Source organism: Cydia pomonella, chromosome 4 (assembly GCF_033807575.1).
Source record: "Cydia pomonella isolate Wapato2018A chromosome 4, ilCydPomo1, whole genome shotgun sequence".
Classification (NCBI taxonomy): domain Eukaryota; kingdom Metazoa; phylum Arthropoda; class Insecta; order Lepidoptera; family Tortricidae; genus Cydia; species Cydia pomonella.
Genome location: NC_084706.1, coordinates 9,201,844 through 9,219,674, shown reverse-complemented (window position 1 = coordinate 9,219,674; position 17,831 = coordinate 9,201,844). Strand labels below are relative to the sequence as shown.

Here is a 17,831-nt window from a genome sequence, read left to right as displayed (position 1 = left end):
GTATTTCTACTACTTACTAGAGCGGCACCATTATTTATGTATTTACTTTTATCGCTCACTAATTTAATTTGTAATTGATTGTTGTGTTTTTTTAAATATAAGTGAATAATTGTTATTCTTTTAAGAAATAAAAATCTTTAAACGGATTATTGACCAAGTGAGCGCAAAACGCGAGCAAAGTGCCTCTGTTTCAGGCGTATAACCGCGAACATCGGAAATTTACAGCAACTACCTCAGTCAATCTAATTAAACCTTAAGTGGAGTAAAAGAGGTAGAGTCTGTTCGGAAAGAGAAGAGTCGTGGAATGTACTGGGCCCCATACATTCCACGACTTTTCTTTTTCCGCACAGACTCTAGTTGCTCGAAATTTGCGATTATGGATGTTCGTGGTAGGTCCTCTGCTAACTAAAATGCCGACTGCTATCCCATCCCAGCAATATTAGGGTAATAGCAAAACAAAGATTTGGCTAAATTTCTGTACAAGATCAGTGAAGGCCAGTCTACATGGGACAATTTTCGCCCAATCTGATTAAACTGTCGGATGAAATCAGGTGGTGTGGACGCAAAAATAAAACTGGCTCGCCGATCACGCTTGATTTGATTTTAAGATTTTGACCAATCAAATGGAGATGCGGACGCAATAATCCCATTTTTCGACGCTGTGCAGTATTCGCGTTTGAAAGCATTTATTTAATTGTATACGTGTGGAACTCTGGACGCTAGATGGGATTGACACCTTTTTTTTTCCTGATTGCCCTCGCTTTGATCATCCCATCTGGACGGGCCCTAAGTTATGTCGAAATATCAAAAACAAAAGCCAAATAAAATAAATTCATTATTTTATATAAGTAAGGTATGAAATGTTCTATTGCACACTACGCAAATCTCAAGTACGTAAGTAAGATAATCCGGCACAAACTACACATTTACACAACAGGTTGGCTACATATGAAGAATGCAAAACGGAACTTAATAATGTCAATCCACAAAAACATTAGCAGATTCTATTACTCTGGATTGTTGCCATTTTAAAATTATTATAGTCCATTCACCTATCCACCACCACAAAAGTCAAAATTCACATGAAAATATGAATCTCATAAGGCGATGGCGCATATTGTTGCTGCCAAGTTGGTGCAAACTTGGCTCATACAAAATGTGCTAAAAATATGCCAGATGCTAATGGAAAAATTTGATGCAAGTGAAAATATGCTAGATCTTGCATATTTTATGCCAGGTTGGCAGCACTGTATAGGGTATTGCCATGGGTTTGACATTTTCACTTTTTTTTTAATTTATTTACTGCATTGGCAACTCGGCCATTAGCTCAAACCAAGCCGTAGCCACTTAGGTGGTGGACAAGCTACACAGCTTCCAAAATGTGTGCAATTTGGGAATGTGGACTGGTCGATTTTAATCATGTCACAGCGGAACGAAATTGTGATTAGTTGAAGCTTCAATATATGCACTAAAATAAACACCATAGATATTATAGTAATGGATAATAAATATTTTATGATAAAATAATATTACTGTTTTAGTTGAAAGGATTAACTATACCTAAAATGAACAAAAAGTATTGAAATTTGGCTTTGGTTTTTTGGCTTGAGTTAAAACGTAGTGATTATATGCTCTTTGCCTCTACCCTCCAAAACCCAGAAGGAAATGGATCCAGAGGGCCTACCGCGAAAACCGAAATTCGCAAATAGCGGGGATCTTTCTCTTTTACTCTCACTAAGCCCTAATTAGAGTGACAGAGAAAAATGCCCGCAATTGACGAATTACGATTTTCGCGGTTATAGCCCAGAGATCAGGGGGCCTACCGCGAAAACCGATATTCGCAAATTGCGGGGATCTTTCTCTTTTACTCCCACAAATACGTAATTACAGTGACAGAAATGCCCGCAATTGACGAACTTCGATTTTCGTGGTTTTAGCCCAGTACCTATAGATTTTTGAAGTGTAAACTTCTTTAGCGGCGCTGTGCACTTTTTGTGATGGGGAAAAATGTTAAACTCGCGACAGGTCACGTGACCGACAGATTCGTCAGATTGAAAATTCACAAGACGGACTAACCGTAGTGATTATTATGCTCTTTGGACGGACACATGACCTGATTTGTAAAACTCCATGATGGCTCTAGTAATGATGATGGTGTAAGAGTCGTTAAATTATGGATGGAAGTTGATATTTCTGAGAGATAAACTTTTTAATGTTAAATAATTGTAATAGTTCTCTGAAGTGTTAAATTTTATATGTAATATAAATTGTCATGTTTATGTACGATAGCGCAATAAATCAATATTGTATTTTACCCCATAAATGATAGTACTTTTATACTGATGATTAAAGCAATTCGTGCAAAATTATTCCCTATTAACCATTCCAAAATATCAAAAATGCACAACGTTAATATTCAAGTTTTCACTTCTGCCGGCACTCGCGGAGTGCAACCCGTTGTTTTTTTTACAAGTTTCACGTATTATCCGATTAAGATAAAGTTTATGTCAAAAAAGAGAATAACTTTGATGAGGGTAAAAAAAAACACATTTTTCTTAAAAGAAATAGGTACAGTGTTTAATTATAAAATAAAAACAAAAACCTTTGACGCTTTATTTTTAAAGTAGTGTCTTCCACGTTGGAAAATATCTGCAAATAAGTACTTTACGATAAAGTCAAACATATTTCTTATCAGAAACTGTATCAAAATCGGTTAAGAACTTTATAAGATTCAAGTTCCAGAAGTTGGCCTAGTTTTATTGACATGGCGATTTTTAGTTAGTGACTACTTCTAAGTATTAAGTTCTAACTATTTTGTGCTTTTCGTATTTCTATAATACATATATAATATATATATATTCAAATTCGTTCAACAAATTATACAGCATTGTGTTTAAAAGTAGGGGCCAAGTAAGTACTTTAATCCCTACCGAATTTTGGGAAAATCAAAGTTGCTAAGTTAGTAAGGTAGTAAAGTACCTAATCAGTTACCTATTTTAGAAGTTTTCACGACGACATTGATGCATCAAGGCGGTTTGCTTACAGAGGCCTACCACTAAACGCGAACATCGAAACTGCCCCTTTATAATATGAAAGAGTGGTTACTTATATCACATCACTAACACGATATGATGTCTAATTGTTTTAGATAATATTTCTAGCGTAGGGTTCCTTAGCATTTGTTTTCAAGTAATACTGCCCCGTTGCATTTCGATCGACATTCTCTCCCATGTACGTTTGCTGTATACATTCAGTGTCACTAAGATAATCCGTCCAATTTTCGCTCCAGCAAGCAGGAAAACCAGTAGGATTACCAATAGATTCGGCAAAGTAGATGTGTGATCTCGCATGGCTGCATGCCTCTGAAAATGATAAAATATTATAGTTTAAACGTGACGTTTAATCTATACCTACTTAGTATTATTGAAAGAAATTATACCTAGGAGAAAAAAAATGCTCTCACAACCAGGCTGAGGTGGTGTGCCTCTATTAGGGTAATAATCTACATTGCCGATAGGATTTTGGACGCCAAGAACACCGCTGCATGAATGGATCACATCCACAAATTCTGCGTCTGATGTGTCCAGGGACAACGCGTTTGGCTTCTTCGGGAACTCAAACAAAGGTCGTGCCGGGTCAAGGCCTGAAATACCAAAATAGGTAGGTGTAGCGTCTCCGCAATTCACGACATTGCTAAATACGTACGTGCATAGCCCTTTCTTGCTTACATACTGGCAAGGCAAGTATTACAAACAAAATAAAAATAATTACTTACCCAGATTAAGTCAGCTGTTTTCGAAAATCGATGAGCATACAAAAAACAAGATCCCAACAAACTAAGAATATCCTTCTTCGAAATTTTGAAGTCGGTTAAAGAGATGATGATGTAAGATGGAAATATTCTGATGGAGACCCTTTCTCCACTTGGATAAATTAAAGGATTTTGTTTGTAGTGATAGGTGTAAGTGTATAATTGTGTATTTACCGGTGATCCTTCCTATCGTTACTTTCGTTTTTGATGCAGCAATCCCCATAACGTGTGCTCCGAGGCTATGCCCGATCAAATGCAACCTTTCGCCAGACACATTGTAGAGATAGCAAAAAGCATCCAGAAACTGCCCGACATACGCTCCCACGTCCCTTGTGTATTCCGCAACCAACGGATAAAGATAGTCGTTCGCTGTGTCACTCCAGTCAATGCCTATAACAGCAACGTCTTTATTTTTCAAGTAGGATTCTTTGATGCCCATGACCACGCTGTTCTCTGCCGAAGACTTCCAGCCATGTGTTACCAATTTAACTGGTTTGTTGGACAATAGTTTTCGTATGTCAGTGCCCTTGGGTGGTTCCGCTGACTGATCTAAAATTATGTAGTCGGATAGTTCCCTGAAAACAGCAATACGATACAAGTTCTCAATTTTGCAAGTTCAGAGGGTCAGGTGATAAAAGGGAACGAATTTCATGAGCTAAGTGTATATAAAATTATTACGACTGTTAAGCCAGAAGACACTAACCTGGTGTATAATCTGTATTCTATCTCCTTTTTTTGTCTACTACGCAGCTGTATCGATGTAGGCATAGTCAAATTAACGAAGTGAGGTTTACCAGCACCGTCCGGAAAGAAAATCCACTCCGTTCCGTAACCAGTATAATCTTTAAAGCCATGTTCCAGTTCTTTGTAAAAGTCAACTCCGTTTATCCTAAGTTCTCCTACAAAAATAAATAAGTAAATAAACAACAATGGATTTGACTATAATTTATATATAATATAATAATTGTCATAATAAAGGAAAGTATTTGTTATCTTGAAATGACTGTTGTTCCTTGTTTGTTCTTTAGTATGTAGTGGTCTTCACAACATACTATTTTACTATTATATTTTTATGCATATCAACTTACTAACTTTTAAACCAAGCTACAATACAGATGACGTAATTTAATGGATCCATAACATGCAAGAGTTTTTTGAAAGTTAAATAACATATAATTATTTAGAATAAGAATATGTTAAGTACTATTATTGACCGAAGCGTAAGCGAAGGTCTACGTTTTGACTCAGGCAATCTGCTTTCGTCGCAATTAACAACCGATTCGCGTGAAACTTGTGACTATATTCTATGATTGAATAGTTTTTTTTGTCGATCCAGTTTTTGGAAATTTTTCAAAATGGCGGAGTCATGGTACGTCGCGCCTAAACAAACAGTTGTATTGATATTAACAGAGTTTCTTTCTTGTGAGAAATGTTTATAGAGTGCTTTGCGAAAAATTCAGATATATATCTTAGAACGCTGGTTTAGAGCGTAATTAGATATTTAGGTTTTACTCGAGAATAAACAGCTTATTTCATCGTACTCGTCTCACCGACATCCACTCGTGGTTCAGATCACGTAGTGATTATATGCTCTTTGGTTCAGATGACGAGGTTCCGGGTTCCGACCCCGACCAATGAATTCTTTTTTTTTGCACATTCAGTTCTTTTTGTCTGAACTTTTTTCCAGCCGTTTAAGTCCAAGGAGACGGACAGCTGCGCAGGCAAAAACGGGTGCGATGTGTGGGGGTCCATGTTCTGAATTTTCGGGGACAGTTGTTGCACTCAGATTAATTATATCAACTTTGGCTTTTCTATACGGACGTTGTTGAAGATCAGAATATTGATATTATTTTTTAGAAGTTTAAACGTGAATGTATGTTTTATTGCTTTAATTACCAAAATAAATAGGTATCACAGCTAAAAAGTGGAAACAGTTTTCTAACATTTTTCCCCAGATATATTGATTTCAACCAACACGATTTTCGTTCATAGTTTTAAAACGAATACGGGACTTAATCGCGTAAACTTACGTTTACCCCGCAGCAAAACCCGCGCAGCAAGATGTTGATACAATTCCTCGCCAGTCTGCCTGTGACCACGAACGTAATGTCACGCTCGTGGCAATATTTTTGTAAATTTTGGCGTAGACAGATTACTAACTTCCGGTGATGCCTGCTAACAGGTCTTGTCTACAAAAACGCAGGGCACTTTACTGGAATGCAGTGTCCCTGTCTCCTCCAATACAATTTCCTGTTGATATTTTAGGAAAGGTATTCGATGTAGAAAAATCTCTACCCGATATTCGGTTGTAATGGTCAGATTTGATAACTGCACTGTCACCAGAACTTGGCATCCTACAGCTGGCCATACACACTAGGGTATGTCTGCGCAGTTTTGCCTGTACAGTTAAACTGCAAAAGTAAACCTCTATAGGAAACTGTACCTACAGTCGAACGCCACACACGCTCCGTTTTACCTGTGCAGTTGATAAAACTGCGCAGGCATACCCTTAGTGTGTATATATGGCCAGCTTAAAGAGTTCATGTTCGAGGAGTCCGTTTCTATTTACGTTAGTATGGGCGGTCATCATTCATAAGTGGCAGGGGTTAATTAAACGTAACGTTCGGATTTCCGACCACAGCTGCAATACTGCAGCGTGACAATACTGCTGACTGCATTACTGACGCAAATGTCAAAATTGCGGGCTCCAGCTCCAATTGTGACATTATACCTACCTAAAACTTCATTTTAACTAATTGTATAGGGAGCGTGCATGAACTGTAGGAGGCAGCACAGGAGCCGTCAGATTTTTGGCGCGAGGCGTAAATGTGATGTTTTTTGTTCCGATGTAGCCCACAAGATGGCAGAACCTACTATGCACAAGAAAACACGTGACGTGTACATGTGCATGTTTATGGTTCCGATTCAGGCCACAAGATGGCAGACCCTCCAACGCGCACGGTCCCTATAGGTAAATATTTTTTGTGTTACTCGTACCGATACAATCTTTCAATTGCTATAGGTAAGTATATTATTATGAAATATAAACACAGATACATTTTACCTTCATCACCACGGTCTATGTTGTAGGCACCTGTTTTCCGCATTAAAACCAAAATGTCCACTAAAAATATTACTAAACTTTTCATGTTTTATTTTAACTTGTACGTCTCGTACTTGTACGTTTCGGCAAGGCCACGCGTGTTCTCCCTATATAGAACTTAATTAACGAACGTAAATAACAAATTCAAGTCATGCTTGACGAATTTGACACCATTCGAATTAATTGAGTACTGTCCTAGGTAGGTATTATAAAATTACTCTAGTTAATATTAAGTTCAGGTAGGTGCGCATTTCAAGATGTGTGTAAAAGAACTTGCATGATTTGTCAGAGTAAGTGCAATAGTTACCTATATATGTATTTGTTTTACAATGGGGCAAAGTTGTTGTTAAACTGCTCATGCTAATATTGATACCTCAGCAAGCGAAACATTTAACAAGATTTTACCACGAGCGTAGCGGGTAGTTCGAGAAGTGAAATCTTGAGCGTTGCGAGGGTCTCAAGGAACGAGGGTTAAACAAACTTTGCCTCCGAGTGAAACACAATTTTTTTCAAAACACCAACGCGAGAAAAATACTAACTATGAAATACCAAAAAAATCAAACCAGATCAAATCCAAATGAACGTATATATCATTCAAAATCATCATTTATAAACGTCAATTCCACCACATGTGGGTAAAATGCAATTTAGTTTTTGAACATTCAAGAGGGCCTTTACCCGTTGTTGTGGTGAAATAGTACATTAGAGTAGGAAATTCGCAACGAGTGACGATCCGAAGGGAGTGTTTGAAATCAATACGAGTTGCGAATTACCTTTGCGCACGTGTTTTGTACAATGTTTTACAGTACATATAGCCCTTTACATTTTCGACATACCCACGTATAGTGCGAGTTACCGCACTAAGGCGGTAAAGTAGCACCGTATGTAATAGTATATTTCGATGCTAGTGCGGAAAGTAGGTATGTCTCTCTCTCACTCACTCGCCTACGGCTCGTGGCAAGATATGTCGGTACTTGTGAAATAATGACATTTCCGCACATGTATCGAACGACGTTTTTTAATACAGTTGCGAAAAAATAAGAAAAACAACAAGTATTTTTTTTAATGCATGTTCTATAAGACAAACAATTGTAAATATAAAACGTTGTACGATTATTACCCCAGTATCGTTATTTACTATTATTTATGTATCTTATATTTAAATCGCCCGAATACAATATATTTAAATTGTATAAAAACAATATCAAATGTTTGGAAACTTAAAACATACTTGCAGTAAGAAAAAACGCCTCTTCTTTGACAAGCGTTTCGGCAGCTATTCCGTTCCATTCAGAGAACTTATTAAGAACGGTTTTCCAATATTCAATATAAAAAATAAACGTGTTATAATGATGAAGAGGTAAGTAATAAAATATGAAATATGTATATTTTTTATTATTCTTACATTAACAGTACGTTTTTATGTTCATAATGACGTTTAAAGGAAACTAACATTAACACTCATCAATAAGTAGTCATGAATCGGAACAAGTATAAATTTAAAAAAAAATTGGAAAAGTAAAAAGCACTAGTTCGCGAAAACCAACTTTCCGCACGCTAAACAGCTACGTACCTAAAGTAGCACTTTTTGAGCAACTGTATTAAAAAGTATTTTATACAACCGCAACATAAGTAATATAGAGCCTTTCATTCCAACACCGCGTTTAGGCTTAGGCCATGCCACAAGAGTTGTTGAGATCTAAAAAGCTTATTATGCCACTGTTGTGAACACAGGTAAATCTTAACTTATCGGTGGTTGAAACGATGTGGACTGATGCTTGGTTAAAGGCTCGTTGACGTCTTTTATTCTAAGCAGCAGAACTTTGCATTAATTGTGTACTAAGCAGAAATGGGCTCAACTCAATCAATATTTTTTGGACTTTGTATACATTTCTGGGGTAAGAAATAGCAAGAAAAACCACGGGAACGGCACTACCTACTAATTATACATTATTCACATTATCTGTCTTAATGCATTGAAACCAGTTTACATAGATAATACTGCAAAATACGAGGTCGCAAAAGTGTAATGAAACTGATGAGCGTCACATAACAAGATAACTTCTAATTAATTCTTGTTTTTGTTCCTACAACTACGATAGTTACTATATAGGTACCCATGTTCACGTGCTTTGTACATAGGTATGTAGGTTCTTGCCTGCGTACCGTTCCTTAACATTGCCATAAGCATATATCAAGATTGGAGGGTTTTTAAATTGAGAAGTAAGTTAGGTATTGTATTTTTAGCTACTTCGTATCGGATGAACTTGATTAAATTTATAATTTCAGTAGTTCGCCCAAAACGATTAACATTTGTTATATTTGTTTTTATAATATTTATTTATTAACCATCTAACATTAGAGTAAAATCAAACGTGCAAGTTATGGGTAAAATAGTGAAAAATAATATAGGGGAAACTGTTACCATGGACCTAGTTTTACTTCGAACAGTTGGCAATATTTCCCCTCTGGGACAATAGTACTACCATCTAGTTCAACTGGTAGTACAAATAATACACCCTAAGGTCACTAGTACTACCAGTAGTACTAGTGACCATAACGGCAGACCGGTAGTACAACTGTCCTGTAGTTTGTTGCTTTCATAGCGATACTCTTTACTGTAGATCCTGTACTGGCCGAGAACTTTTTAGAATGTATAAAATAATCGGCTAGAAATTTAAATATTTGTAAATATAAGGCGCCGTAAGCCTTCAGTAAGAAATACATATACTTGGCAAATTCGACTAATGCTGCCGTGACTCCGGTGGCCGAGTGGATCAGGCACCTGCCGTGATAGCAGAGGACGCAGGTTCGATTCCAGCCTCGGGCACTGGAGACCTTGGTCACTTTTTCTTAGTATATGACATTTATTTCAGTTTAAGAATCTAATATTGCACGGATTCACGCTCCCGATACGAGAGGTTAATAGAATAAAAACAAATAACGTTCTATTCACCAGGTTTATTTTCTAACTCATTAGAGAAGACAAATTTTAACCGTACCTTAGGTTCAAAACGCTAACCAATTTCTGCTAACCTTCTTTTATTATTAAAATGTTTCCATTTCGCAGGCTTGAGTGCTTGTTTTCGCGTTATGTCTAGTTTAAAAAAAAATCATTGATTGAATACAACACCATTAATTTCATTATTATATAATTCAACGCAAAAACGCACGCACTAAGTGTTTTCTCACTTGTATAGCCTATAAGAGGTACGTTAAGTATTCAGCAAAGGGCTTAAACCAAGAAGCTACTTGCGCTTAATTTCGAATTTCATATTTTTAATTTCACTACTGTAAATTTAAATCAGCACTTTCATGTCACTTTTAATCTGGCCCATTCAGAAGAACAGGAACTTTCTGAAAAAAAAAAACAAGTCAATTTCAACGAGTTTAATTAAATTACCCTATACGGTCAACCAATTTGATTCCTAGGTCACTATATAACCATGTCATAATGACTTCTACGACAGTGCTTATATATTGAGTGATACATGTCATGTATAGAGTGGTTAAAGCGACAAGGTTCTATAGTGGCCTAGGATTCAAATTGGTTGACTGTACCTACGATCTAGGAATTTAATTTCAGTACCATTTCGTATCTTGTCACAGTGACACTAGTATGACATCCCTAATAGCGACTGATATTATTGACTGTCACTATTACAGCATAATGTACCATCGGTGTACCTCAGTGTACCTTTAATATAATTCAGTGTACCTCTCCTTTTTTGTTAAATATCTCGTTTTAGGGAGAGGTACACTGGATTCTACTAAAGGTACACTGAGGTACACCGAAGGTATAATACACTTAGGAGCAAAACTGTCTCAATAGTAGCATTTTAGTAGAAGTTGATGTCGATCAAGGGGAGGGGCACATGATTAGTACATAACAGTACTCCTTGAAATTTTCTATAAATCCGCCAACATATGATGTACTTGGCATTTACGGTTATTTTGTAAAAAACACATTCCAGTATTTTTATTTCCTCCTATGGAAACTCCAAATAGGGAACCATATATAATTGAGAAATTCTGCCACGATAAAATCGTCATGAAATTGTTTTCACAGGGCATATTTTTGAAGTTGCTTTTAGGCGACTTATAGGTGGAAAAGTGTGCCATTAAAACAGTCACAGAAAGCGTCTGTTAGTTCAATGTTAAAGAAGACTGTTATTCTGCAATAACTAGAAAACTATGTTCATGATGTAAACAGCTGATACCTCATTTTAGAGAGGCTAAGTTTCTTAATTATGTACGGTTCCATATTTGGAGTTTTCATAAAAAAATGTTTTTTTCTACTCTGATCGAAAATCAGAAATTAAAAAACAACCGTAAATGCCCCCTTAGGTCGCATGGTCCGACTGGCTAGTCCGATCAATCGGAATACGAATATATTTTTTTCCCGCTGGCTCGATTGATCGGAGTATAAGGACTTCTCTAATTCTCGTAGTCCTACTATCGGAGTAACGGGATTTTAAAAGTTCGTCTAGTTCGATCGACCGAACCACGAGGTCGTGTTTTCTTCCTGTTGGATCGATTGATCGGACATAACTGTAGACTTGATATTATTGCTAAGTCCGGCTAATGACACGTAAACGTTATCTCATCTTAACTCACTACTAGACACTGGCAATTGGTAAGTTTTCTATATTTTCTCTGATAAATATGTAAGATTTAAATTAAAATAAAATTTGGGTTAAGAATATACCTACAGGGTGGAATTAGATTTTGGGTCAGTAAGGGTAGCTACCAGATCCCGTGCTGCTAGGTAAAAATGGCCTTAAGAGACCATCCCTCGATTTCAAATTGATGAAAATTGGCGGTAACAGATTTCCGGTAAAACATACAGGGTGCGAGAAAAAGATCATTTTGTTGTTGTTTTTGATGCCAATCGACTCCATTCCTACCCAGGATCACGTCGAAAGTAAGAAAACACTTTTGTTACCAGAAAAGTGTTAAAAACCAGATGTTGGTAGAGTACAAAATTAACCAAAAAATATCGGTCGGACTAACAGGAAAAATAAAAGTTGTGTGATCGGATTAAGAGGATTTTTCAAGGTCTCGTGGTTCGATCGATCGAACTAGACGAACTTTTAAAATCCCGTTACTCCGATAGTAGGACTACGAGAATTAGAGAAGTCCTTATATTCCGATCAATCGAGCCAGCGGGAAAAAAATATATTCGTATTCCGATTGATCGGACTAGTCAGTCGGACCATGCGACCTAAGGGTAAATGCCAATGCCACGTACATCATATTTATGTTAGGCCGATTTTTAGAAAATTTCAAGGAGTACTGTTATGTATTAACCGCATGTGCCCCTCCCCTTGATCGAAATCAACTTCTCCACATTCTACTAATATGCTACTATTGGCACGGTTTTGCTCCTAAGTGTATGTTTATAAAATATTTCGTTCACTGTTGCTGTTCACAATTTGCTGAGGTCCACCCGCCATCCTGACGCTCACGAGTATACTTGATTCCAGATAACTTTAGAACCGAGAAGATCACAGATTTAGAAATTCTAATTATTCTAAATCAGTTCTGTGAAATGTAGGCAGTGACACGTTGACATCGAGCGTTGTGGACCTCTGCCTCTTTAGGTGTTTTATACAGTAAATATGTATTTATTGTAAACTTCAATTAGAATATTGTGTGTATTGTATTTTTTTTTACAAATTATGATGTGAAAGTCGCTAAAATGATTGATGGATAAATTGGGTGTAAATATTTTATTTTTCGATATTTTATGTAAAACTAGGTTTGGAGCGTATGGCGTATAATTGAGAAATGTTACTTATTGAATTAAATCCTACTAATTGCACTATAAAAAACCGGCTAAGAGAATGTCGGGCCACGCTCAATGTAGGGTTCCGTAGTTACTCTTCCGTCACAATAAGCTAAACTGGAGCTTAAAGTATAGTAAATTGTTAACCAAGGGATGAAACGGTACCTTTCACGCGAGTTAAACAAATAGGCAAATTTGCATAATCAGTACCTAATTAAAGTAAGTCTTTTTACTATGAAGGGGAAACTTTTTGCGATAACTCAAAAACAGCTAAACTGATCATGTCCGCTATAGTTTTCATTTAATGTCTTTCTTAAGTTCTACTTCCACGATTTTTTTCATATTTTTTGGACCTATAGTTCAAAAGTTAGAGGGGGGGGGACACATTTTTTCTTTCTTTCGGAGCGATTATTTCCGAATATATACACTTTATCAAATGTTTGTTGAAGACCCCTATTAGTTTTGAAAGACCTTTCCAACGATACCCCACACTGTAGGGTAGAAGCAAAAAAAAAATGATTCACCCCCACTTTACGTGTAGGAGGTAGCCTCAAAAAAAATATTTTTTTAGATTTTATTGTACGACTTTGTCGGCTTTATTGATTTATATATCCATGCCGAATTTCAGCTTTCTAGCACTAACGACCACGGAGCAAAGCCTCGGACAGACAGACAGACAGACAGACGGACATGGCGAAACTATAAAGGTTCCTAGTTGACTACGGAACCCTAAAAACGATAGTTCAATAGATAGAATAGAGTAAACCTACGCATGAATGTAATGGTAGCGCTTATATGTATGTTACACTTTGAACTGGAAATTTCTCATCTAAAGAACAGCGTGCGAATTGATTGTTCCATGCATTGAGCGTTGTTTAAAAAACAAATTAACACCCTAGTTTTACCTTTTTTAGGGTTTCGTACCTCAGAAGGAAAAAAACGGAACCCTTTATAGGATCACTTTCTGTATGTGCGTCCATTGGTCTGTCGAGGCTCTTTATCTCGGAAACGCGTACCTATCGAGATGAAATTAAAACCAAATACTCAGGTCGACAGTCTCTTGAAGCTGTGAAAAAATCTTACAGTTAACGTAAAAAAATATACGGCCGTTTATGCCGCTAATCACGTATATTTCGACACTCTCAAGGGAATCAAAATGTATGGGGTACATTTCGTTGACCTAGAAGACCATGAAATATGTCAAGTACTATCGTCGTATACTTACTACAAGTACAGGAAAAAATCTGGAAACTACCTACGTAATTTGAAAAAAAAAAAAACAAAATTACGAAAATTACGTTGTGCAAGGGGTCCCTTTTCTCTACAGCTGACTGTACATAAAAGATTTTTGACACTTTTCCCCTAATTTGATCAAATGTTCGATTAGCTTTGGATAGATTTGGAGTTTTTGAGCATAAAAGATCTCCCATAGTAGGAAACACCTGATCAATCAAAATGTATGAAACAGCCAAAATTTTTTCGCGTTTGCGGTCTTTGTTCTATAGTAAAAGTGGCTTAGTGTGCCGTACATTCATACTATATTCACCATACAAAATATGGCTATGGGTTGAAAAACAATCGAACTTCCTCACCGTTCCCGGCGACACCCTTCCGCGAGCTCGTGCTCGAGCGCGGCGATCTTTTCCTCGTGGCGCGTGCGCTGTGCCTGCGACCGCCGCTGCTGCTCCTCCAGCATCAGCACGATCTTCTCTAGCCGGTGGATCTGCTGCTGTTTGCTCTCCAGCGTCGCGAACAGCTCCTGGATCTCCACCGCCTTGGCTGAGATTTGCTTGTTTACCTGTAATATTTACGAAATATTATCTATCAGGGTCCAAGTTCTTACCCTAGGTAAAAACTGAACAAACAAAAGGTACATTTTCCTCTTGTAGAACCTTCAGAGTCACGCTGGTAGTAGTAGGTACGTCAAGCAGTATGAAGCCCTCTTATATATAAAAAAAACCGGCCATGAGCATCTCGGGCCACGCTTAGTGTAGGGTTTCGTAGTTACAGCCTTGATGAAATAGGGGTTGATATTATGTTCATAACAAGCAAAAGGAAGTATTTTTGCAGCACTTGTACGCAAGCACAGAAAAGGTACCTTTAAAGACGGTTTTGACCGGGTATCCAACCGATAAAGTAGCATTCCGGTGCCGATATCTATACTTTAGGTATCCAAACAAGCTCCCGTTCAATAAAACAGTACCTTCATTTAAAAGTACTTTGTCGCGCAATCTGATACCCCCTTGGAGGATTTAAAAACTGGAGACGCCTTGACTGTAATTTTCTGTACAAAACTGTCGATTTTTGTGGGGGAGGGGCACGTCAATTGTATGGCTATTTCTACGTAACGTACAAATAGCCATGTCAGATAAAAGTCAGTCCATCCATACAATGATACAATACATATGACCATTGGCCGAGCTTTTCGACAAAGGGGTAAGATCTTAAAGGCGTCTCCAGTTGTTAAATCCTCCAAGGATACCCTAATTTAAACTGGTCACTCAATTTTATTGGAAAGAAGCCCCGCCATCTTGGATTTCTCCATTATTACTCTGGTCAAGATGAAAATCGATATCTGATCATCTGAGAAGACCTTTATTATGATTGAGGTCATAATTAGAAAAAAACGACCGCCATATTAAATTCCTACATTTTTGCTCTGATCAAGATGAAAATCGATATCTGTGGATCCAACAGGATCTTTATTACAAATCTGAAGTCAAAATCAGAAAAAAACCGGCCGTCTTGAATTTCTGCGTTTTTGCTCTGTTCAAGATAAAAATCGATATCTGAGGATCCGAGAGGACCTTTATTATGAATCTGAGGTAAAAATAAGAAAAAAAAAACAAACAAAAAATTTAGAGTTTTCTGAAAAGGACCTAAGTCCCTACAAAAGACTAACAAGTTGAAAAGAACTCGAGTTTAGACTTAATATATCAGTCTTTTCGTCAGTCGTCTTTATGTCGAATTTCAAATCAGAGGATTACTGAGTGGAGACAATATTTGTATTGATGTGTTGTCTGAATAAATGATTTCTATTCTATTTTTTCTCTCTTTCGTTCGTTTATAGTCGTATGCTATGTTTGATCAGATTAATAAACTTAATTCCATTGGAGCACTGTTTGGTGCCTTACGTATAACTGTGAAAACTAGAGCTGGTACGATTTAACCGGCGGTACGATATAGTCGACTCTCCCCTAAGTCTGTGAGGAGGAGAGGATTTCCAAATATAATGTAGTCCTGTAATATCCTCCAGACTTTCTGCATTCCTAATTTCATTATTATTAGTTCAGATTAGCTTTCGCATTGATAATATTAGTAGCGATTACGTAACAGTACAGGTTACAAAACATAAATTAATTTCTAAGCAAGTTATTTTTCGTTTACTTTGTGAATTTTATAGCTGTCTTCTGATAATATGTATATTGCCTGTTAAAAATATTAGCATGCCTGCATGCATGCAAATTGAATGCATCGGATTTTTTTAAATTGTAAAATTTGTAAATAACGACACAATGTAATATGAAAATAAGCTGCAATTAGAAAAAAATAAGGAGAGTTCATTACACAAGTTCTCTTATCTAAGAAACTTCTAAAAAAAAACTATTTCTCACTTCGTCTACAATTTTCATTCTGTTCTCGAGGTCCTGTTGCAGCGCCAATAGCTCGCGGGTTTGCTCCGTCTCCTTGTTCTTTAGCAGGTTGATCAGTTCCTCGCGCACCTGCCCCAACAATAAAAAAAAAATAAAAATAAAAAAAGGTTACTCCACTAACTACAATAAGCGAAGGCCTGCTATAATAGCAATCAATACCTAGGGCGCTGATGTTTGAGCTCTTAACGCTTGACTGAGTCAGAGCTCCTTAGAGGTTCGGGAGGCCTGAGCTTTCAATAGGCCCGAGTTCTTAGAACTTGAGCTTTCTATTAAGCCCGAGTCTTAAAGACTTACTTTTATGAGCTCATTAAGAGCTTGAGTCGTCTTGGTTCGGAATCCTTTTTGAGCCCAATGCTCTTCTAACTTCTGACAGGAGAGTAGACCGAATTATCTTATGGTAGTAAAGATGTGTTATTACATATTTGGCCATTTTTGTTACCACTGTTTGATGCCGAGAGTACAAACTTCCTCATTTATATTAGTATGATAGTATTGAACACATGTGTATCCATAACAGAAACTCTTAGAAACATGACAATAGATTATATAGAGGATTCTCTATTGTGTCACCTTGATGACTCTTGCCTGGGCTCGTGACGTCTTGTCTTGCTGCTCCAGCTGGTGATCCTTCTTTGCTAGCGCTTCCTTCAGCTCCTCATTCCGGTGAATTTCTTCTAAAAGCTTCATTCGTAAATCTAGGATCTACGAAATAGGGAATAGTAATAATATTCATTGGTACTAGTATATTTTCCCAAGCTCAGATAACTATCTGACCAACTGGACGGCGTATACCAGGATATCAGAACCTTAGTAGGGACAAGTAGGATATGATAATAATGATGACGAATATACTTTGTTCAGGAGCTTACATTGAAAACAAAACATATCGTATATGCATATCTAGAGTGCAATATATGATAAATTTGACATTAGAACATTTTAGCAATATTAGCACCAAGGTATGTAGGTACCTCTTTTTGAAAATCTTCGTTACTTTCTTCCAAATTCGTGACTCCAGTTCGATGTGCTTGCAAAACCTTAACATATTGCTCATATTGAACAACTTTCTGAGTACTGAAAACAAAACCACCAGAGAGACGTAAGTTTAGCTTTAGACCTTTTATATATTGATTTAAGTACGGTGCTTTGATTTATGCTACAATGTCACGTCTAAAACTTACAGTAATTTATCATTCTTGGTTAATTCTCTCATTTGAACCTGCAGCTTGCCTATTATTTCCTCTTTGCTGAGAAGTTCCGCCGCCAATTTTTGCTGCATCCCTACTTTGTCGTCTGTCTCCTAAAACAATGTGCATTCCAATATTTTTCCAGCATGGAACATTAATAGTTTATATTAAGATATTTTGAGATATCATCACCTTGAAATTCACCAGAAAAAAATGTATCAGGTGGTAAAAGGGACTGAAAAAAAAAATCTGTAGTCATACTACGTACATTTTCATAACCGATCAAAAC

At 37.0% G+C, this 17,831-nt stretch overlaps 2 protein-coding genes across 7 annotated transcripts in view; both read right to left on the bottom strand.

The window, feature by feature from the left end:
- Positions 1–1,676: 1,676 nt before the first annotated feature.
- Positions 1,677–7,456, bottom strand: LOC133517030 (lipoprotein lipase-like). The gene is made up of 4 exons (XM_061850146.1): positions 4,515–7,456; positions 3,986–4,386; positions 3,440–3,643; positions 1,677–3,362 (listed from the first exon to the last, which is right to left on the bottom strand). Exons 1-4 carry the CDS (start codon positions 4,577–4,579, stop codon positions 3,145–3,147), a joined length of 888 nt encoding a protein of 295 aa, XP_061706130.1. The 5' UTR covers positions 4,580–7,456; the 3' UTR covers positions 1,677–3,144.
- A 2,404-nt stretch (positions 7,457–9,860) lies between these two features.
- Positions 9,861–17,831, bottom strand: part of LOC133517027 (RB1-inducible coiled-coil protein 1-like) — a 19,754-nt gene continuing 11,783 nt past the window's right edge. For 3 of the 6 annotated variants that reach the window (XM_061850137.1, XM_061850139.1, XM_061850140.1), the window contains exons 14-19: positions 17,537–17,655; positions 17,327–17,429; positions 16,926–17,057; positions 16,317–16,424; positions 14,295–14,500; positions 9,861–10,271 (exon numbers count right to left, since the gene is read on the bottom strand). In XM_061850137.1, the coding sequence (XP_061706121.1) occupies positions 10,253–10,271; positions 14,295–14,500; positions 16,317–16,424; positions 16,926–17,057; positions 17,327–17,429; positions 17,537–17,655 (687 nt within the window). In that variant the 3' untranslated portion in view covers positions 9,861–10,252. The other 3 variants (XM_061850138.1, XM_061850141.1, XM_061850142.1) reach the window with 3 other exon arrangements.

Excerpts from the sequence above, each read along its gene's own strand:
- LOC133517030 (XM_061850146.1), bottom strand. The coding sequence starts at position 4,579 with ATGCCTACATCGATACAGCTGCGTAGTAGACAAAAAAAGGAGATAGAA. Across the intron at positions 4,387-4,514 it reads GAATACAGATTATACACCAG|GGAACTATCCGACTACATAA; the intron begins GTTAGTGTCTTC and ends TGCTGTTTTCAG. Across the intron at positions 3,644-3,985 it reads AACGATAGGAAGGATCACCG|GCCTTGACCCGGCACGACCT; the intron begins GTAAATACACAA and ends TTGGTATTTCAG.